The 23,315-nt window shown below is 47.0% G+C and overlaps 1 protein-coding gene across 2 annotated transcripts in view; it reads left to right on the plus strand.

Annotated features, from left to right (window-relative positions):
* Window positions 1-23,315, plus strand: part of Chchd6 (coiled-coil-helix-coiled-coil-helix domain containing 6) — a 228,973-nt gene that overhangs the window by 12,373 nt on the left and 193,285 nt on the right. For both annotated transcript variants that reach the window (XR_012911615.1, XM_075983530.1), the window contains exons 2-4: window positions 6,884-7,091; window positions 10,120-10,189; window positions 11,785-11,929. Coding sequence is in view for 1 of the 2 variants with exons in the window: in XM_075983530.1 (XP_075839645.1) it covers window positions 6,884-7,091; window positions 10,120-10,189; window positions 11,785-11,929 (423 nt within the window). In the remaining variant the exon portion in view is untranslated. The remainder of the gene's footprint in view (window positions 1-6,883; window positions 7,092-10,119; window positions 10,190-11,784; window positions 11,930-23,315) is intronic.

Below are 23,315 nucleotides of genomic sequence, written 5' to 3' on the forward strand. Positions count from 1 at the left end.
TGTTGGCTTGCTCATAGGCTCATGCTTAGCTAGCTTTTTTATATAGTTCAGGACCACATATGTAGGATGATGCTGCTCACACCTGCTTGGGTCCTGTAAATAATTATTATTTACTCCCCAGACATGCTTATAGGCCATTCTAGCCTAGGCAATTCCTCAGCCTAGGCCTTTTTCTCAGATGGCTTGGTCATTAAAGCTAAATAGGATAGGCCTCGTTTGATAGGAAGTACTGAGTCACCACAGGCCCAAAGCAGTAGAGGCAGGAACCATGTGCTGAATGAAGTCATGAGGCAGAATAAGCCCTTTCTCCTTTTAAGTTGATTAACTCAGCTATTTTGCCGTGATAATGGAAACCCGACTATTAATAATGTGTTGCATGTATGCAGTGTTGTGTACCTGAACCTTTACTACATGTTTAATTTGGCAAGTATTTTAGCACTTCTAATGTGCCTGGGACTTTTTCAGGCATGGAGGATACCGCTCGAGCAAAGTGGAAGCCTGGCTGCCTTGGATGGGGCTTATATTCTAGTGATGGTGTACAGGAAATCACATGTATATTGTGTCAGATTGTGAAGTTCCTGAAGAGAAACCAGGCAGAGAACCGAGAGAGTGGGGAGTGGAGGCAGAGGTTTGGTCAGACTGATGTACCGAGTTTCCTTTTTGCTTAGCCTACTCTAGACTCCATGTGTTCCTTGTTTTCTTTACTGTCTTACTGTGAGAACCTTCCCTGGCTGTTCCAGCACCGAGGGCTGCACGGCAGGCAAGTCCTCTTGCTCTTGAGAACAAATATTCCATTGCTCCAGGACAGAGGAAGGCGGGATAAAGCGTGGACCCAGGGGTCCAGTGGCCTGCTCTGTGGTGGGGTAATTCTTCACCTGCTCTGCACCTTGATTACCAGGGCTGGGAGGTGAGTATGCTGGGAGGAGTAGTGAGGAGGCTGTGGTGAGTGCCAAGTGTTAGCTCCTGGTGCGTTAGTACATACGCTGTACTTCTCCGACCCTGATCTTCTGTTGTTAGCAGACACAGCTCAACTGTCACACTTCTGTTGGGTATTTCATGTGGTAAAGCAACACCAGCTCCCCACAACTTTCATCCGTGGCGTGGCCACATGATTTGCCCAGATTTGCAGTTATCTGTCCTCTCTTTGGGAACTGTAAATTTGTGGATGCTCTTGGCTGAAGGTAGTGTTTGTTTCTGAGGATTTGGAGGAACCTAGGTTTCTGGAAGCATTTGCGATGAAGGAAGGGGTGAGGTCTCTGTTGTGACTTAGACTGAGGCTTCAGTTCTGGCCTCTTGCAGTTCCTCTCTGGCCTTCCTGTTGTGTGCCTTCTCACACACCACCACCAGGGAACTCAGAAGAGGGCTGTGTGGCTAGAGAAAGTAGGGAAGAGGGCTTTCTTGAACTTTACCTCACACTGTCTCCTTAGGGTCCCCTGTTAGGACAGCATGGGTGTAGGTCCAGGTATCAGACCTGGAAGGTGTGTGTGGATTCTGGACACTGTGGGAAAGGCATACACAAGGTCAGTAGAGCCTGGGCACCCTGTCTTCATAGTCCCTGCGCTCGACCCTTTCATATACCTGCGTGTGCTTGGCCTGTGTCTGGCCTGGATTATAACTGGTATTGGTCTGGTGTGCGCCATTTACACTGAATAACTCACACTGATGTTTTCTTTGTGTAGCTGCTTTCTGCAGGTTAGTCCTCTGTGATGCTCTGAAGTCGCCATTAATTATTTCCGTATCACAAGAAGCAACTGATTTATAGATGAGAAGACTCTTCCCAAGGTCATGCAGCTAGTCAGGGGCTTAGCTGGAATTCAGACCTGGGTGGAGCCAATGGCACAGCACTTTCTCCTGAGCTGTGTCAAAGCCAGCAGCCTGAGCGCGCTCCTGTTTTAGGAGAGGAAATGGAAGCTCAGAGATAGAAAGAGATTTTTATCCCTTGCCATGGTTCTCTGCTGGCTACACTGGACACTTTCTGGCCAGCTCTAGTGGAATAGCGACCAGAGGGCTGGTGGCACTGAGCACCAAGCCTCGTCTGGCTCTGGAGGCCTCTGTTCTGGTTCTGTTGGTGCAGGGAGCACTGCCCAGATGGTGTTTATTCTCGCATGACTACTGTGTGTGTGTATTTGTTGATTAAAAATATTACTTGCTGTATTTTGTAGCAACATTAAAAAATATTACAAATCTCTTACCGCCAACAAAAACTGTGCCAATGTTTTCCTTAACCCTTCACTCACCAAGCAACATGGTTCTGTTGATGCCACCTATGCCAGGACTGGCAAATCAGAGCCTATGACTTACTCATGGCAGCCTTCACCTTGACTTCCTCTTGCTCTGGAGTCAGACTTGACCTCTTACCCTGGACTGCTCCCCACTTCCCCCATACCAGAAAGAGCCCTACTGGTAGTGTTTGCTGATTTCCGAATTTCCATAGTGAAAATACTCCCTCCTAAGGTCAATTTCAAATGACCTTCATGAAGTCAATTGGTTTACTAAATTTCCTGAAAAATTAAGAATCAGCTTTCAGGAGATGTTTCCTGAACAGTGGTAGATGCCCACATTTTCTTCCCACCTTCTGTTCCCACAGTGAGACTCCGTGCAGGACTATTCTACTCAGTGTAGCCTGTCTGGCCTTGACCTCAGTAGGCGGCTGGTCCCTCCTCCTTTGAGCTGACCTTCACTTTCCCAATTGTGTTCAGTTGCTACAGCTCAGGGAAGGAACAAATTGGCTGACCTCTGAAGGCTCGTTCCCTTTTTTGGTCTCAGCACACGAATGTGTTACCTTCTTAGAGGTGTCTCTTAACTTTGCCTTTTCAGTCTTACCCATGTTCTTGTATTAATGTGAAACCTATACTCCTTCTTTTCTTTAAATCTTAGCTCTCATTCATTCCTACCACTCAAGGCAGCAGCCACTCGCAGCCTTTCCCCCCGTGCTACAGGCCTTTCTCCCACCCCTAGCACAGGTACTCCCTGCCACACTGCTTCTGTGCCGTTTCTGTAAGCTTCCTTGAACTTCCTGCTTTGCTCAAAGCTTGTACAATAGTTTGGCCCCTCACCAAAGAAGGTTCTATGTATCCACGCTCAGGTTCACTTTTCTAATCGTGTCTTCTTACTAGAATTGGTGGCAGTAGCCTTGCTCTCTCCCTGTCCATCAGTCTCTCCTTCCCACTCACAGACCGTGTTAGAGTCCACCTCCATAACAGGCTTGCCAGGCAAGGCATTGTGGTCCTGTAGCGTTGTAGCTTTTCTTGCCTGTGCTGTGCCTGCCTTCCAGAACCTACCACTGGGACATCCTTCCTGGGCTGTTGATGTTTGTGTTTGCTTTCTCTCTCTCTGCTATGAAATATGGTCAGCATGATGTGCAGTTTATCCCTAGCCCCAAACTGCTGTTAAGTCCTTTTGTGTGTGTCTGGAGAGTTTCCTGGATGGATGGAGCACGTGGATCTATGTTGTACAGGCTACGGCTGTCTATGTCTAGCTTACTTAGCGCGTTTTTTAGGGTCGTCCATGTTGTGGTTTCCATCAACATTTCATTCCTTTTTATTACTCAATAGTGCTCCATTGTATAGATATTTTTGTTTTATTTATTCATGCGTTGGTTGAACATCTGGGTGGTCCCTTTCAGCCGCTCTGGATAAGTGGTTGTGAACATTAGTGTAGAGGTATGTGTGGGTATGCTTCCTTTCTCCTTAGCTTGTCCTGGGTGGTGGAACTGCTGGTTCATAGTCAATTCTATGTTTAACCAGACTCTTCCCTGCCCTGGCTATACTGTTTTATACTTCCCAATGTGTGAGCCTTCTGATCTTTGTGACACCGTGTGTAGCGTTTGGATTGCAGTTATCCTGATGGATATGAGGTGTCTACTCAGTGTGCCTTGATTTTTGTTTCTCAGTAATGACTGATGATATCAACTATCTTCTCATGTTCTTCTTGGCCCTTTGTTTCTTTTTGTTATAGAACTTTCTCTTCAGGTGTTTTGTCCATGGTATTAGCACTGGGTTACTGTGACCAAGTCCTGAGATAGTTAAGGTGTCAGGAAGTTTTTCTTTGGCTCATGTGTCAGCTCCATGACTGTTTTCATTGCTTTGGGCACTGATGCGAGTGGCACATCATGAGAACATGTGCCAGAAGAAATTGTTCACCCCCTAAAATAGGAAGGAAGGAGAGATCAGAATGGGGTCCCTCCACCCCTATGAGGACACTTGTCAGTGACTTAAGGACCTTCTATTGGACTCCACTGTCAAAAGATTCAACCACCTGCCAGTGGTGTCACCCTAAGGACCAGCCTTCAACATATAGGCCTTTGGGGGACACTGGGCCAAACCACACCACTCCTTTCAGTTGGGTAATTTTTATTTTTATTATAAGTTGTAGGAGCTCCTTGTATGTCCTAGATACAAGTCGGTATGATTTACAAATGTTTTTTCCATTTTGTGGGTTATCTTTTCAGTTGCTTTAGATTGTCTTTTGATAAACAGAACTTTAATTTTTATAAAGTCCAATTATCCGTTTAATTGGTTGCCTTTACTTTTGGTGCCACATCCAGGAATCTATGCCAAAAACAAGTCATTCAGTTTGCCTCTGCATATTCTTCCAAGAGTTTTTTTTCTCCTACTTTCAGATTACTGATCTGTTTTAAATTAGTTTTTAATGTATAGGTTAGTGTGGGGCCCAACTCTGTTACCTTGTGTGTGCTATCAGGTTGTGTATACATTATTACTGACGAGGCTATTCTTTCCCCATTGAAGAGTGCTGGCACCTGCGCCGTCGCTAGTCTGTTTTCTACTACTGTGATGAAATACCTGAAGCTGAGAACTTGCAAAGAAAAGAGTTTTATTTAGCTCCCAGTTTTATTTTGGTTTGGCTTTGATTTTTCCAAGACAGGGTTTCTCTGTGTAACTGCCCTGGCTGTTCTGGTACTCATTTTGTAGACCAGGCTGGCCTCCAACTCTCAGAGTTCTCCTGCCCTTGCCTCCCTGTATGCTGGGATTAAAGGTGTGTGCCACAATGCCCAGTTTAGCTTCCAGTTTTGATGGCTGAAAGCCCAACAGCACAGGGTGCTAACTCTCGTGAGGAATTTCCTGGCTGCATCACCTCAAGGCAAATCACAAAAGTGGTAGGATATTAGAGAGACATCATCTCAGGTAGCCAAAGAGTGGAGAAGGGTAATGGCTGTCCCCATGCCCATTTCTTACAGGTTCCATCACCTTCAAGCATGACCACACTGAGGACCTAACTTCCAACACAAATCCTTAGGGACCAGGCTTAGCCTCATAACCCTTTGAACTATCAGTTGGCCATAGACACACAGGTTCATTCTGGACCTTCTGTTCTCTTCTACTGATGAGTGGGATTGCCCGTATCACCAGTTACTTGATTTTTATTTATCTTCAGTTATTAATATTCTCTTTAGTTGTCAAAGAAATGATCATGGCAAAAAAAGTGAAGTAAGGCATAAACACATATACACACAAACACAGATACACAGAAGCACATATGCACATATATACATACCTTGCCCCTTTCCTATCCAGGGTTTTGATGAGGAGCTATGTGGCCTGCCCCTCTGAGAAGAACCTGTGTATACATCTGTGCAGAGATGTGAAAATTCACTGTGGATTTGTGTTTATACATGTGCATGTGTGTGTTCAATTTAGATGCATCTTCATAGTCAGCGTCTTTTTACTGCTTTGAGATACAGAGTCCTGAGGCTCACTAGTGGTCAGCAGTGTGTCATGCACTTCTCAAAATGGATGTGTGTCTTGTCTCAATCTTCTTTGGTGGCTCCTGGTATTTTGCAGAATTTAACCATTTTCTCCTGGATGTTCATGTCCTGCAGGTTCCCCTCCCCTGCTTTGGTTTTTAAGGACTGGATTTTTCTGTGTGGTTATCTCAGAACGTTCTCTGTAGACCAGACTAGCCTAGAACTCAGGGATCCTCTTGTCTCTGCCTCTCAAGTGCTGGAATTAGAAGCGTGCACCACTACACCTGGACCTGCTGCAACATTTTTGTTTTGTTTCTCACAGTGAGCATCGTAGCACAACCTTGTGCACACAGGGGACTGCTTTCTTTCCATAGGTATCTGGAAATAGAACTGCTGATTGTGCTTTTTGTCCCAAAGTCATTTTTAATGTCTTCCTCTCAAGTGTGCTTTATGATAGCCCGTGGATATTAGGCACTTAATAAATATTTACTGAAGTGAACTCTTAAGTTTTTTTTTTTTAATCTGGGATTTATCTCTAGCTCACTACTTCATCTATGTAAACTCTTTTATGGCACCCTCATGCCCATTTTATTTTCTCTGAAAGGAGTGAGCATTTCAGTTACCAAGGCTTCATTAGGGGAATCAGGTGAAATGAATCAACAAGTATTTTGATTATCTGCCCTGTGTAGTGACTAGAGCAGGTGAGGAATGAGTGTCAGTGTTTGAGCTTTCCACACACCAACATGCCAAGCCCGCAGAGGCTGTGGAGGCATGCTGCTTCCCGGGCATGCATTATAACAGTGGTACTTCATCTGAGTGCCTCAAAGGCTCCTGGGGAGGGAACATTGAGCTGCCCTGAATGGATCACTGATGATAGACAGGAGTGACCAGTGGGGTTGGTGAGGTTTAGAGGCTCAGGGATATAAGGGACATGAGTCATGTAGCCCCAAGGGTAGGGTGTGTGTAGAGGGTGACAAGATGGAAGAAAAAGCTTCAGAATCCAGTGGGGACTTCCTGGGATAGGCTTGGAATTCCAGGTGGGCTTGGCACTGGGCCGCTGTGAGAGGCTTTTGAGTAGCATTGTATTATTGGAGCTGGTCTTCACTCCAGTAGCTCTAGGGAATGAATTTTCAAGGGTTCCATCATGTAATGTTCCCTGTTCCTTGCTTCTTCTCACAGCTGTCGGAAAGTGTGGTGAACCGCATGAAGGATTCCTGCCAGCCTTCAGCAGGGCAGCAGCCAGCTCTGGGTCCTGGTCCTGCACCCACTGTCCCTGCACCCACCACCCCTACACCTACCACTCCTGTGCCCTCCATGCCTGTGCCTATTGCTCCTCCACCTTCTTCACGTGGCCCCCAGGAAGGCACCTTTAAAGCCCCTCAGACAGGTATGTTGGGGGAGTGGGAACAGAGGCTGCAAGAGATTTGCCCGACTGCTGCTGGGCTTGCCTTTACTCCTGAGTGATGCGAGTCACTGCCTTCTGTGGCACTGGCACTTCATGCAGCAGACACTGTCTGGTGTGGTGCAGGTTGCAGGTGTGGGCCAGACTGTTTGCCTTACACTGTTTCCATGGCTGTGCATGTAAAAGATGAGGCAGAAGGTCGTCGTCTGACAGCTCAGGTAGGGAGTCATCTGCTTTTCAGGATCCAGAGGCAGAAGTGTCACTCAGCTGTAGCAGCTCTACCCTAGCTACCAGTCAGAGAATGGAAAGTGTATGAAAGGGGGCCACCAGGGCACCTGAGCAATGCTGGCACTAGCCTCAGCCACCCTGATCTGACCCGCCTCCCAAGACACCCTGGCCACTATGGAGCTGGCGCCCATGCTGCTCTGTTGTGCTCCTCAAAAATGGCTTGTAGTAAACACAAAGCAAAAGCCTTGAAGAGAGGGCTATAAGGTATAGCGGAGAAAGGATTTTTTTGTGGCCTTGAGTTACTGCTGTCCTTGCTATCCATTTTTTTTTTTTGAGGGGTTGTGAGATTAGAGAGTGGGAGTGTCCACTTTTGTCCAGGCAGCACTGCTGGAGCATAAGGCAGGGACAAGCCCCCTCTCAGGGTGCACACAGCTCTGGTTAAAGGCCATATATCCAGCCTGGGGCTTATGAGATGATATCACCAGAAGCTCATGCCAGCTGCCGAGGGCTAGGGGTGGCACAGAGCAGCTTCCTTATGTTAGGCAGGGTCTGTGTGAATGTGGGAGGTGGGTGGGATTTTCAGGCTGTTGACAGTAGGAGCAGAGGTGGGGTACAGTGTGGCCTGTTGAAAATGTAGATGCAGTTTACTGTCTCCAGACTACAAAGTCCAAAGGAAGGGGAGACATCGGTCATGGTCACCTCCAACAGGGGCTAGAGAGCTCTGACACTCCTCCCACTGTGTTTAGACCTTAGGGCTTCCCACAGGCCTTAGAGCCAGTCAGAGCCTGGATTTCACTCTGAGATCTTAGTGAATGGGGTTGGATAAGCCCCCCCCCCCCCATCCCTGTCTTTTACCCAGAAGGCCTCTCCTGGGATTTCTTTGGCCTAAAGATGAGAGGGACTGAAAGGGGTCTATCTTTATTTAATAAGCAGATTAACTGAAGAGGAAGAGAGTGATGGGAAAATAAGATTGTCACAATGTATTGTCGTCTGAGCATTGGAGAATAGGCATTGGCTTCAATTTCAGTAAGTTTCAGCTGTTTAAAAGAAATAATGGAAGTTCAGTTGTCACTTAGTTTTTGCACAAAATATTTTTCAGAGTATGTTTAAGTTTCTGAATGTGGAAAAAGTTTTGGCAGAAATGGACCAGCTTGAAATGGACTGGTTTTAAGACATCTTTTAAACACAGTTTTTGCCTTTTTGTTAGTGGTAGAACTAAGTTAGAAAACACTGTTAAAATTAAATTGTTCCCTCATGTCATTGCTCAGGTGCAGAAGCCAAGGCCATTGAGATGAAGAGGTCCCAGCTACCATAGCAAACTAGAAAGGAAGGTGGGAAGCTCTAAGAAGCTAGTCAGTTTAGAAGAACAACTGAGGGGCGGTTGATAAAAGGGGGAGACTAGAATGTTGACAGAGTGCTGTCATCGTGGTTTGTGGAGAGTTTGGAAGGTCTTTATGGTGGTTCAGTTGAGAATGCCCACAGTGGGCCGATGTTTGCTATAAAAGCCCCTTATCAGTGATACTTGCAGAGAGATTCTAGAAGGTGCTCAGTATTGAGAGAGCAGGGACCTGAGTGGGCCCGACAGGAGGAAGGTTGGTGGGTCAGTGTCACATTATCTACAGTGGGGAAGAATATTATTTTTAAGTTGGAAAGGAAATTATTTATTTATTTATTTTTTGAATCAGAGTCTCATGTAGCCCAGGCTGGTTTTGAATTCTGTCTGTAGCTGAGGATGAAGTTACACTCCTGGTCACAGGTATTCATTATACTTGGCATATGTGATGCTGGGGATGGAACCCATGGCTTCCTGTGGAAATGCAGGCCCCAGCGCAGTCCTCCTCTGCAGCAGTCCAGGTGAGAGCCTGCGATGTTACTGAGGAGCACGTGCTATGCCCTCCTCAGACCTCAGCTGCGCCACTGTCCGTTCATGAGCGGGTGTGGTCGTTTTGGACAGGCCTTCCTTCAGGAATGGAATAGTTAATGTTTGGCACAGGCCTCCTACCTTAGAATCCTGAGGTAGTAGTGGAGGACTCAGGACATACGAGTCAATTTCTTACTGTTTAGGGGCTGGGAAGTCCAAAATCAAAGGGCAACATTTGGTCAGGGCTTTCTTGCTGACGGGAATTGGGCAGAGTCCCCGCACAGGGCCTCACACAGGGGACAGACAAGTGTGAGAGCTCAGGGCTGCCACCATCTTACAAACTTAACAGTGCCATCCATGATGGGGGGCTTTCTAGTCCGAATTGCTACTAAAGGCAAACTTATTACTGCTGTTAGAATGTAGTCATGACTCACCCTGAATTTTAGAGGGGCAAGCATTCAAACCATGGCAAGAACCAAAATAAACAGGATACAAGAGCGACTACCCTCCTCTTACACAAACATGGCAGAGGGGTGACTGCCCTCAGCAGTGTCTGGTCTGTGTTTAAGAGGTAACCTCAGAGTGCTCACAGCAATGGGGCAAGTAATGGTGAACATAAGAGAGCAGTCCTCAGGTGGTTTGCTGCCAGCCCCACATTGAGGATGCCCTGCTGCAGAACCTGTGGGCAGACCAGCTTCCTGTCATTTGGCTCTGCAGACTGGTTTAATTGAGACTCTGCTCCTATCTGCCTCTGGAACTCTGCAGTCTGTCCATGGGAAATGCTTTTCCATAGGGACATCTGTCCACATTCCTGAGGAAGTGCATTATGTGTGTGTGTGTGTGTGTGTGTGTGTGTGTTCCTGCACCCTTTTTCATCAATCCTGGCAGTTGTTGATTGCCTCTTTTCCTCTGGTTCATTTGTAGACTCCAAAGTGCCCAGGACAGAGAGTGGTGGTGGTCATCAGCCCTCAGCAGTGAAAGAGGATCTGAAGAGGTAAGCCCAAGAGTCTGTATGTCCCCCTACCCAACCCCACCAGGCCCTGAAGCACTTGCCTCATAATTTATATTACTTGTATTAAAACACAACTTTTAATTTGAAGGTAAAAAACACTGAAAAGGGCACAGGGGACTTAGTTGTCAAAGATGGATTCCTATAAAACCTAGAACTGAAGAGTCGGGTTCTTAGAGGAATGAAGGAAATGGAGCTTGCCCAGTTCTATGCCATAAACTTCCTGCCAGCATAAGCCACTGTCCTGAGAGCTCGCCAGTCTTGAAACAGGACTATTTACTTTGCTCCTAGGATGTATAGAAAAGTGGCTAGGGCACAGAGGCCCCTTTGTATAGTCCAGCTTCCTGATTCTTTGATCCGCTTTGTCACCTGGAGAAATCACTGCAAAAGAAGGAGTAAGAGGAGGATATTGTTAGTGAGAGCATAGTCAGGAGTAAGCACGGTGTATGTGCAGTTCATAGAGACTCTGTGGCCTTCCCTGATGGGCTTCCTTGTCATCATTGAGGAAACAGCCTCTACACGGTCCTAGGGTCCAGATTCAGCCCATGGACAGTGTCAGCCATGCCTGGGGTTTGCCCTCCAGCAGGACAGCCCTAGATAAAGACCTGTGTTCTCAAAATTTACCCTCTGGAATCCCAAAGGCATTTCCAGGAATGTACAACCTCCTCCAGCCCCTCAGTCATTTTAACCATTTTAAAGTAATATATGCTGATAAAAGATTTAGAAAAATACATAAAATGAAGACAAATCCCCATAGACTCATTATCTCAGTACAACTGCTGTGGCTGTTCTGGGATGTCTCTTGTGCTCCATGCCTTTACCCTAGCTTAGGGTATATTAGCAACATAGGCATTTTCCTGTCTTGCTGCTTTACTTACTATTATAATTACTTTCCATCAGTTACACCTGCTTTCAAGCATGTTTATTGCTAATCAGATTGTTTATTCATTATTCTCAGGTTTTAGATTGAACTTATTTCAGATAAATCCAAGTTAGCAGTGGGGCTATGGTATAGCTCTTCATGATGTTGTGGTATTTCCTCTATGGTGGCCTTGAAGCTGTTCACACTGTTTTACTTTCAAGAACAACACAAAGGATCTTAGTCCTGCTAACTTCTATCTACTAGGACATACTAGCAGAATGCCAGCCAAAGGGCAGCTATATTCAGGACAAAGTGAGATGTTTAAAACCCCAAACTGCTGCCGTTTAAAACCTTCAAGCTCTCAGCCAAACAAGAACAACGTGGCCCACCCTGCCTAGTTGTTTGAAAGAATGGCACTCATGGGACTTCGCTCTGCCCTGACACACTCCCTTTGGCATGTGACAGTCCGATTCTTTGCCTATGGATAGCCCTCCTGTTCTTGATTTGTGTTGTCTCAGTGTCACTGTCCCCTGGCTGTGGGTGCTGTCATTGAGGCTTCCCCTCAGATGGAAGAATTGTCCTGTGCTTCTAGGCAGCCAAGGGCCAGAAAACCCCATCCCTGCTTAGTCAGGTACAGTGAGCAGGCAGGTCTTTTCCTGCCCATGTTCTTCCAGTCATGCCTTCTGCATCAGTTTCTCTGTGTCCCTCTCTGGCCTAGGTTCCAACAGGAGCAGGCTGCAGTCCAGGATGAGTTAGTCAAGGTGGCGAAAAAGGAGAAAGAGGCAGCTGAGAAGCACTTGAAGGCATCACTGCCTAAGAAGCAGGCCAGCCCTAACCGTGAGCAGCAGCAGTCAGCACGACTGGTGAGTGCGTCTTCTGAGCTCCCCATCTTCCAGCCTGTGTAATAATGGGCAGCAAAGGCCTGGCCCTGGAGCCTGGGGCCCAGGCTAACTATATCAATTGTGGCTCGGGGAAAAAATGCTTATCAGGCACTGGTAATTTGGAGTCTTCAGACTCTTGACTCACTGATTTGCTTTGCCACATTGTCAAAGTTCATCCCTGTGGCTTTAGACCTCTAGAGCCATGGGGGACTGAGAGTCTCATTTGTCATAGCCATCACTGGTGTAAGGGTTGCAATGCCATGTGTGTCAGGAGGGCATACGGGTGGGACTCTGAGGCATACAATGTGTGACACCAAGAGCATAATTTTCACAGCACAGAGCCCAGGTGCAAAGCCTAGCACTTTGCATACAGCTTCAGCACACTGAGCCTTGTTGGAACATCATGATGCTCACACACAGGATTGCCCCAGGGGTCAGGGATAATAGCTACCCAGGGCTTAGCACAAACTAGCAAATAATGAAGGAGTGCTATGACTGCTGCTACTGTTACTAATGCATCTAATTGATCGAAGCTGTTAGTCAGGGTTCTTCCTGCTTTAATGCAAAGTTTATTTTACAAGTAAGGAGTCCAGGAGCACTCCTAAGGTGGACCAGTTCAGCAGCTCGTTGGCATCATCAGGGATTCGGCACTCCTCCTCCCTCCCCTCTGTTTTCCCCAGTGAACTAGCCACACTCAGGCTTACTGTTGCCACAGTTCCGTAATAACTGCAGTTGCCTCATGATTACAACTCTGAGCAGAAGAAGAAAAACTATCAACCTCTGTCAGCAAGGACAGGTTTCCCAGAGCCACCTCCAGCAGCATTCCTCTTCCATTCTATCGGCCTGAATTTCACTGGGTGCCCAGAGCTAAACCATTCAAACCCAGAGTGACTAGGGAGGCTGTACTGTCTGCAACTAGGATCCTTTTGTTGCCATGGTAGAGATGTGCACAAGCAAAACCGGGCTGACGGCAAGGGGGGTGGTCTGGCTATTTTACAGCCTCTAATGACGTTTGCTTTGGAGACTGTGGATTAGAGACTAGCGGGCAACTTTGCCTCCGTTAGGTCAGTAACCTATGCACACAGAATCATGTGAGATTGCAATTCTGGGATGAGATGGGCAGAAAGATAAGCTTTCTGTCCTGATGACCATACAGCTATTCAAAGCATTCGGCGGGTGAAAGCTCTGGAAGATACAAGCCTATCTTGATGGGGAGAAGATAGGCTTAACCTGGGAACTTTGAAAGAGGCTGAGTTGTTTTCAGTCAGTGTTAAGTGGCCGAGATGAGTTATTTGGGAGTATTGTAACCTGCTGGTAGGACAGAGATGGCATTGGCTCTCATCCTGGAAGATAGGTAGCCACCAGGACTAGGTGGAAGTTAAGATAGGTGGTGGGATGCAGGATGAGATCAAGACCTGCAGCCAGATAATAGGAGGCTTTCAGTGGCTCGAGGAGCCAACAGCGAAGCAACCCTCCGTGCCTCTGAAACAGCAGAGACAGTTGTAAGGAAGAGAATGGGCTATCTGACTTGTGCTTTTAGAGGAGAACTTGAGGTTTCCTGTAGAAGAGAGTGTCTACAGAGAGGCAGGTTGTCGCCTCACTGTAGGCAGCCTGACAAAATCACTTTTTAGATAGGTTAATAATGTGGACTGAGCAAGGCAGGAGTCATCTCACCTGGGACAGTTCTGGAGCGAAGGCATGGTAGCCCACAGGTGCTGTCACTTATTCTCACCAGAAAGGTGTTAATGACGGTGATGGTGAATTCACAGCCTCTCTTACCTCCACCTGCAAAGGAGAAGTTAGGCCTTCCTTTCTGCCTTCACCTTCTGACTCTTCCTCAGGTAAGTACTTCTGCTGGTGAGGTGGGCTTAGATGCCCCTAGGTGCAGGTGTGTGGATTTTTGTTCGTGTGGTTGGTAATGAATTTCTACCTTAGAATGAAGAGACTGTGTTCCTCCTAGCTTTCTCTCCCAGCTTCCTACATGGATGATGACTTCTGCAAACCGAGTCCCTTCAAGCTGAAAATACTTTATCTACTTTTGTGGGTGTTTCCACTTCTGGGTACACAACATCCTTTACTCTTTATGACTAGAGTTCAGATCTTCTTTCATGAGCTTTCCTGCCTCCTGTGGTTGCAGCCTAATTAGAATCTTCCTGAGATTTTCCTGGAAGCTAGATCTGGGCATGTGCCCCCAGTTGAGCCAGGGATAGATAACCCCTTCCCAGGGACTTGAGTTTGAACTGCGTACAGAGGGAGAGTGGGGGGCCAGGGTGGTGGATATTTATTACAGCTTAGGTGGGCAGTGAGGCCCCTTATGCTGTTAGGTTATGTCTTTTGCTCTCTCCTACCCCTCCAGGGTATACCCTTGTTTTCTCTCTGGTCCTCCTGTCCTCCTGCTTTCTTGGAGATCATGTCATCTGCTGATAGCTACCAGTTCACTCTTTTTTAAATTTACTGTAGTTGGTTTCTATTGGGAGGTGCTGCATCAGGTGTACCTCTCGTAGGAAGACCTGCAGCAGATGCAATGCTGAACCTTCTTGAAACGATGTTATAGCAGATGATTTTGGAGACCTGCAGCCTCCTGTAGGAGAAGGGAACTAATGCACCTTTTTGTATCAACAGTTTAAGTGTTGGGGAGGTGCTGTTGCCATCAGTGCAAAGGAAACGGTTCACTATGGATGGGTAGAGAACCCTAATTCTGGAACATTTAAATGAGAGGGAAAACAACTAAAACAAAAGGGAAAAAGATGAAAAAATTTTTTAAAAATCCCTTGCACTAAGTATGAAGATTTTCCTCCTCCCCCAATCCAGGCCTTTCATGCCTTCTGCATGTAAGTGCTGGAGATTGGCAGCTTTCAGGGCAGAGCTCCAGGGGCCTGGTAGTCTAGGGATGTGTGTGGACTAGAGCTGCTGCTTTTTGCACTAGGAGCAGGTGAACCCGAGACACACCTGGTAACTGCTGGAGTGAGCTAGCTGCCAAGCCTCCTTAGTGCCTCTGTTACTAAGTCCCACACTCTTGGACCTGAAGCCCTGTCTGGATGTACCGAGATGTAGAAGGAGCAGCGGGCTCTGTTCCTTCCACCCGGCTCCTGGCCGCCTGGCTAGCTTATGCCCCGAAATAACAACACACAAACTGTATTCATTTAAACACTGCCTGGCCCATTAGTTTTAGTCTCTTACTGGCTAACACTCATATCTTGCTTTAACCCATATCTAATCATCTGTGTAGCACCACGAGGTGGTGTCTTACCAGGAAGAATCTAGTGTATGTTCATCTTGGGCTGGAGCTTCATCGCATCTGACCCAGAGAGGAGAGGCATGGCGATTGCCTCACTTCCTCCCAGCATTCTGTTCTGTCTACTCCACCCACCTAAGGGCTGGCCTATCAAATGGGCCAAGGCAGTTACTTTATTAACCAATGAAATCAACACAAACAGAAGACTCCCACATCACTGAGAGGCATTAGGTATTTGATGTGCTCTTCTGCCCTCTCGTTTGCCTCTCACTTTTACAGTATTGATTTTTTATTGTCTTCTGCATGAGTGAGCAATGGAGCTCATTATTGGGAAAAGTTCATAAAACTAATGAGAAGGAAAGGTAATAATTTTTATAACTTGCTTTGCTAACAGAAGTGTTAACATTTCCCATCTAGTACAGCAGTAGTGGACAGGTCTGTGTACCATACCTGCTCCTGTCCTTGCACCTGGGTCCAGCCCCAACTCTTGTGGGTAAAAGCCATGAATGTCACTGGAGCCTATGTGATCCAGGAATTCCCTTTGGATTTGTGGAGAGAGGCTGGAATTCAAGTCAAATACTGTGGTAGAAGCAGGAGAGAATGAAGTGGTTTAGGGACCCAAGTTGTCTATTCTGAGGCATAGTAGATTGAGAAATGAAGTCCTGGCAGAAATAGCATCACAGTTTGCCTGCTAGTTTCTGGGTGGGAATTAATAGGTATCTGAGATCTCAGTGCACCTGACAGACAGCAGAAACATTCTCCCCCCCTCCCCCCCTCCCTCCTTTCCTCCCTTCCTTCCTTTCTTTCTGTCCTCCCCCTTCCCCCTTCTTTTGTGAGCAGTACACACATACACACACACACACACACACACACACGCACACACACACACACACACACACACACACACACACACACACACACACACAGAGAGAGAGAGAGAGAGAGAGAGAGAGAGAGAGAGAGAGAGAACGAGAGAACATAGTACTGGGTTAGTTTCCTAACAGATGGAGATAAATAGGCTGCCCCTGCCCTTAAGCAGATGTATTTGTTAGGAGAGTGACGGATTCCTGTGAATGACAGTACAGACTTGAAAGGAGACCCTGGAAGATGCTGGAGGAGGAAGGTGCTATGTTGTTGGAGGTGAGAAAGGCCTCTAGGAAGAAGAGACAGGTGAACTGGATCTGAAAAGTGAGGAAAGGTTCTTGGTGAGGAAGGATGCTGGTGTTGAATGAGCCAGAGATAGAGGCTGGGGGTAGGGGTAGATTCTCTGGCCAGAGGGGAGGTTAGTGGAGGGTGCACTAGGCAGGGAGGCCAAAGAAGCCAGTGTGCGGTGACTTTCAGGAAGGTGGAGGGAGAGCTTGGGAGGGATTTTCTTTTCACAAGATACAGAAAGAGAGAGCCCAGCATCAACTCAGGGAAGGGCCCAATTGCATATCCAGCCATGGGGTCAGCTGTTCTTAGAGTTGGTGGGCCACTCTAGGTTCTCAGATGTGGCCAGTCTAAGCCTACAAGAGTAGCTGTCCTGTCTTCTCCCCAGGTGGCGGGTTCTTTTGGTCATTGTCACAGTTCCTGCATTGTTTGGATGCTTCCAGAAACTGCCACATGAGCTGTATGAATCTCTAGCTTATGATGTGAGGAAAATATTAAGACAGTCTGTAAGTTGCAGTTTTCAAAACTTAGTGAGGTGGGAAGTTTTAGCCCTTCTCCCAAATATCCCCCTATGTTTACGTAGGCTTTTCCTCAGACAAACCGTGGTGAGTAAGAACTGTGTGCTGGTCACACTGGTCTTTTCAGTGCTCAGCATGCAAACAGACAATGTGTGGCTGGCACACAGCAAGCAGGTCTGGAAGGCTGCTGACTAGCTTCCCTTAGAGTCTCATTGAGGCCTCTTGCTATGAGTGGGAAGCAAGTGCCGGTCACAACTATTACTGGGACAGATAGCAATATAAAGTTCTAGCTCTTTCAAAACAACAACAACAACAACAACAAAACCCAAGCCCAAATAAGGGCCTGGTGTTGTATACTTCACTGTAATTCCAGCACTCAGGAGACTGAGATAGAAGGATTTCCATGAGTTTGAGATTAGCTGCGACTACAAGTTCCAGGTCAGGCAGGACTATGTAGCAAGATCCTATCTCAAATAGGGAGGTAGTGGTAGTACAGTAAGATGGTTCCTTGAGTAAAGGTGTTTGTGCAAGCCCAGTAACCTGAGTTCATTCTCTACCACCCACATGGTAGAAGGAGAGAGCTGGTGCCTGTAAGTTATCTCCTGACCTTTGCATGTGTGCCATGGTACAAACACACAGAGAATATAAATACATGCAATTAAAAGTTTAAAAGAAAATCAGAGATGTATATCTGATTCCTAGCCAGTGACTTAGACTTTCCTGGCTTCCTTTGTTAGGAAACAGGACGCTTGGGTTTTGGGAATGCAGCGCTCAGGTCATGAAGCTGGGCCTTAACATTTAACTGAGCAGTTTAGTGGCTTGTCCACAGCTAGGCCCTTTAGACATCTTTGAATTCCCACCTGTGTCTGTTTTGCTGGCCCCCAGATGGCTGATAAAAGGTGTAAACTGGGAAAACAACCTTGATATTCCTCCCTTCTGTCCTCAAAGTCCTTAAATCTTTGTTGTTTGTTTTGTCTGCTGAGCCTGGTCTTTAGATCAGATCAGAGATGGCTTTGTTTTTCTGTAAAGATCCAGAGAGGAAACACTCTAGGCTCTATAGGCCACATACAGGGTCTGCCTGTCTTTGTTGTGTTTATGACATGAAAATACACCTGGAACATTCTTGAATCAGAGTCCGTACCATAAAAAGCCCTTGGACTGAATTTGACTGGATTGTAGAAAAATTCCGAGTGACAGTATTCACCTCTAGGAATTTTATTTCATTTTTCTGCTTTTGGAGACAGGGTCTCTGTAACTTACTATATAGCTCAGCTGGCCCTGAAGTTGGGGCAGTTCTCCTGTTTCAGCCTCCAGACTGCTAGGCTTTTGGGCATGGGTACCACATCCAGCTTGGACTTTGTCCTAAAAGTGTCTCTGCGTAGCCAGTGCCTTAGGAGCTGTGTGTTGGGTGGCTTCGGCTATTTTAGTGGATGGGCCCGACTCCGTCTTTCAATCTTTTAAAAATTATTTGTGTGTGTGTGTGTGTGTGTGTGTGTGTGCGCGCACGCGTGCGTGTGCGTGTGCGTGCATGAGAGAGAGAGACAGAGAGGGAGGGAGGGAGGGAGGGAGGGAGAGAGAGAGAGAGAGAGAGAGAGAGAGAGAGAGAGAGAGAGAGAATAAGAATGAACTTGCATGTGTGCAGAAACCTTCAGAAGTTGTAAGAGGGCCTCAGAGCCCTTGAGTCTAGAGTTACAGGCATTTGTGAGCCCTCTGATATGGGTGCTGGTATCCAAATTCTGAATCTTATGATAGAGCAGCCAGTGCTCTTAACCCACTGAGCCATCTCTCTCACCGTCTGTATTTCTGTGGAGTAACTTGGGAGCTGGGTAGTCTTAGTGGGAAGATTTGTGTTGGCTGCACTGAGCTGTAGTCTTCTCACCTGCAGTGAGATGACAGTGATCTCTGTGGAGAAATCCTGAAACCTCCTTTATTCCTGGTTTGTTTCTCCTTGGCCATTTTATATAGTGAAAAAGTGCCCCTCCCTTACACACTGCCACCCTTTACTGTGGATCATCTGAGCACACCTGGTAGTCACCCGGAACACTGTAGTTCATACGCCTTGGTCATCTCTAGAATTGACTCTGTCACTTGACCAAATTCTAACACTTTGGTTTAAAGACATTACTTAATTTTCAGTTCTAGAACTGGATAACACTTCATCCTATGAGGTAGACCTGTGTTCTGATGGCTGGACAGGGGTACTGAGCAGTCTGACCAGAAAGGCTTTCTGAAGACAGTTGAAACAAGCTCAAGAAGTTTCTTTCTAAGATGAGGACAAGGAGATAGGACAATAGGACCTAGCTGTTAGTTCACTTGAGAGTGCTGTGTAAGATTTGGACATCAGGAACTTCATGGTCAGACTAGTTCATACTGGCCTGTGTACAAGCTTGGTTGTTTCCTTTCTAATCCTTTTTCTGGGAAGGTGGGATAAACAGTTTACTTTCAGTTTGGATATGGGTAACTTTAGCATAAGCGACCACTAAATGCTGATTTAGTCCATGCTGTATTTAGTCTAAAACAATGGCTTCCTCTGGTTTCCATTTCACCATGCTGGAGTTTAGTCTAAAACAATGACTTCCTCTGGTTTCCACTTCACCATGCTGGGGTTTAGTCCAAACCAGTGGCTTCCTCTGGTTTCTGCTTTACAGTTCTATTGGCTATTTTTCTTCTTGATAACAAACCACCTTTTCTTATAGATTTCTATGCTTGGTGATTTTTTTCTTTGAAATTGGTTCTGGATATCATCTGCAAAAGAACAGCACAGGGTGATTCTCTGTCCTCTGCCCAGGGTAGCTTGGGAAGACAGTCAGCTGTCTCTAGAGGAGGGGGCAGACATTCTGAGTTCAGCCTTGTAGGAGATAGTGATCAGGGATTTGTTGGAGCCAGAAAATGATGGATGTTGGTCATCCCAGGGGAATCCCTGGACTCTGAGCAGCAACTGCAACCCAGGCCATATGTGAGGCTAGGACCAGAACAAAGAGGAGTCTTTGCAAGGCATTCTGGGGCATGTGAGGTATTGCTGGTCCTATCGCTGATAGGTTACCGGGATGTACCTTGAGGCAGGCCCAATAGACCTGCAGATAGAGGTTTTAGCATCTCCTCTGGGAAGCCCACTTCTCACCCTAATCAAGTGTGTAATAACAGCATCCATGCCACACATTCTAACTTTCTTCTTAGCAGCTGTCAGCCAACTACTGGCCTCTTGGTAGAGATCCAGGAGGTGTAGTGTGCCAACAGGGGGTGAGACTGGGGTGGGGGGGGAGTGCTAGGATAGAAGTTGGTGTGGATAAGGTGACCTGAGTTGTTCCAGTTACACAAGGTAAAGATGAATGGTGGTCTCCCTTGGGAGAAGTAGGGGGCCTGGGGACCTGTTTAAAGAAAGCTATTGCTCTGTGGCCTGCTCAGATTCACACTCAATGGAAGCCTTACTTCTGGGTAGCATAATATGTGTACATTGTATTCTAATGAAAAAGTAAGGATTTGGGGTGGACTTCCAGTCTGGCCCCCATTACAGGGTTATAGGTGCTTCCACTGTGGCCTTGTAGAGTTGTCTGGGGGCACCCTATTGCCCTCCACTGTGTGTCCACAGAAGCAGCAAGGCCTCATTAGTGCGAACTTTGTTAGGCAAGTGGCTGATTGTGGTTCCATTCCCGATGTCATTACTTTTAATTAGCAGATCGTGTGTGTCTATGAAAATTTATGTTACACTAGAGACAAATGAGCAGGCTGACAACTGAGCTGGAACCTGGAGAAAACTGAAGGAAGCATTTTCTCTTCAGCTTCTTGAAGACCAACCAGGCTGCCAACCACAGTCAGGCCCCTGGCCTCTGTATATCTAGTGCGTCCCCAAGAAAGCGAGCTGCTAGCTGCCAGCTGTGGCAGTGTCAGAGTGGCAAGATATGCCCTCCCTGACTTCCACAGTATTCTGGCCCAAGTTGATCCTCTGGGCTTTGTGTTTTGAGCAGAGATTTTGGTGTCATCCATATGCCTAAGCTTATGGGACATTTGGTTTCAACACTGGTCCACCCTCCTTGCCTGTGTGTGATAGACAGAGGTATACCCAGGTGCCCACTACCCTCTTCCTGTGGTGTAAGTTACTCATCCTTACGTTTTGCTGCTCCTGTTGTCTTGATGGTGTGTGCCTTTTTGCTTGGTAAGTAGGACCAGTGCCTACCTCTGTGATATCCTTGAGAGGCTGGCAGAGCTGGGTATGATATCCATATGATTTGCTTACTATGCCACCTTTGCCTTCTTGTAAGTTAAGCAAATTGTTTGCCCCTTGGGTAGATGCCATTGCTGGCTACTGGCAAGACAAAGATTTGAAAAAGGTTATTATGCTGACCCATCAATTGGACAGGAGCCTTAAAGCCTTAGATTCTCTTCTGTAGTCACTCAGTGGCTGAGCCTCATCCCCTCATCTTGTGTTTTGATAGACCAAATGTGCACCAAATTCTGGTAGGTTTTGTTATCATAGAAGCCCCGTTGGTGGTGGCTTAAGAGTGGGGCATATTTGTCTCATGTTTAAGATATCCAGGAGCAGATAATCCAGGCAGATAGTGTAGTATGTCAGGAGGGTTGCAGTCTCTTTCTGATCCCCAGTGTCCCTCTCCTCATGGATGTACAGTGGCTTCTGACCTCCAGCTGTCACATCATTTTCGAATTCAGAAAGGAGGGCTCCAAAGCCCATTTCCTAGTGAACCTTTACTAGTTTATACTGAAAAGATCCTGCCAGTCTCTGGCAGAACTCAGGCTGAAAGAGGGGCTGGGATAGTGATTCATTTAGCTGGGCACTGACTTTTTGACACCACGTCTTTGGGGTTATGTCATTCAAGAAGTGGACTGATGATATCTTCTACAGTGTGACTTAGAACTGGCTGACCTCTGGTCTCTGGCTTCAAGACTCTTCAGGTGCTGTCACTGTGACCTGTGATGTGACCTATGCATGTTGTTAAGCCTCTATGAAATTCAACTTCCTCTCTGGTCATGTAGCATGCTTCTTCCCCTGAAGTCAACAGGCTGTCTCAGCACAGAAGGGCAGACACAAAGCATTCTCTGTGTTCTGGCAGGTGAAATGGTCAGTGAATTCTTAGCGTGGTGCCCAGCTCCCTCACAATGTAGGAGAGAAGGCCAGCAGGCGACTAAAAGGAGACAAGAGGATTCAGGTGGGTCGTGTTTCAATATAGCAGAGAAGGAGCAGGCACAGAGTGGTCCCGAAAGCAGAATGATGATGTTTTGGGACACTGGAGTATTTTTGCCTCCTCACTTCATCCTCTTTCCTATGGCCCTGTGTTCTCCTAGAACCATCCACTGCTGTCTTGGTACTCCCGAGTTAACCTGAATTTGGCACAACTTCCAATACTTGACACTCTTAGTTGACCCCATCTGGACATGAGGGTTCAAAGATTGTTTTCAGCTGTGGACCCATGTGAGGCTGAGAAAGGAAGGGTGTAGGTGCTGTGTTCCTGGCTACTTCGGTATCCTCTCTGGCAGTTGTGTGCCCTGTACTCTTCAGCCCACCACCCAGTGCCACACCACAGTAAGACTTCCCTGTCATTCTGTGGCTGTGCCCTTGGCTAGAGCCTGGGGGGAGAGTAGACAGTGTGTAGTACATCCCAAGTGACAAAGATTAATGCCGCCAGGTTGAAATGCCCTGGGGATGTTAGTGGTACAGTGCAGACTTCTATGGCTTTAGACTGTTCTCCCACCTGGGAAGGACCATCCATGGCTGGACTGCCTCCCTCCTTACTCCTGCCCCTGGGTCTCCTTGTCTGTACTTCCTTCTCTTCCCTTCCGATCTGTGGATTACTGCCATCTGTACCTCTGTCTTGTGGTATCTGTAATGGGTTGTTGACGTGGCTTTGAGCTGCTCCCTTCCATACTGCCACCCTGTGGTGATGCACACACAGGCAGTGGGGCCTCCATTCACAGGCATCCAGTGTCGGTCGGGCAGTGTTGAACATGGGCCCATTCTCTAGCTGACTGGTTGGACACGATGTCAGCACCTTATCTCTGCTCTGACACACACTGGACATTAATAGAAATACAACTCGGCAGTGCGTGGATGGAATTTCAAGCAGCCACACCAGGCCAGTGCTCTCCATGTCCATTGTGTGCTTAACCTCTGCCGAAGAGGTTTTTGATGAGAAATAAGTGAGACTGTTAACTCGGCAACTGGGATGTGTCAGGCTTCCTTCCTTTCTTTCTTAGCCCCTTTTCATTCTTCACAGTGCCTCCTTAATCCTCCCTCAGGAGAGCTGGCTTTGCTGCCTCACGAGTTTTATTTAATCCACTGCTGCAGGCTCACACTTCATGGCCCAAGGGCCTTGGCTGTTTTCTAGCACCGCTTCCTTGGGGTGGGTTGGTACAGCAGGAAAGCCTGTCTGAAATGTTCAACTCGAGGTTCCTGCCCAGGTCCCCACTTTCCCAAATGCTCACAGTTGTTTTGGGCCTGTAGGCTACTTCCCTT

Source organism: Microtus pennsylvanicus, chromosome 8, assembly GCF_037038515.1.
Source record: "Microtus pennsylvanicus isolate mMicPen1 chromosome 8, mMicPen1.hap1, whole genome shotgun sequence".
Taxonomy (NCBI): domain Eukaryota; kingdom Metazoa; phylum Chordata; class Mammalia; order Rodentia; family Cricetidae; genus Microtus; species Microtus pennsylvanicus.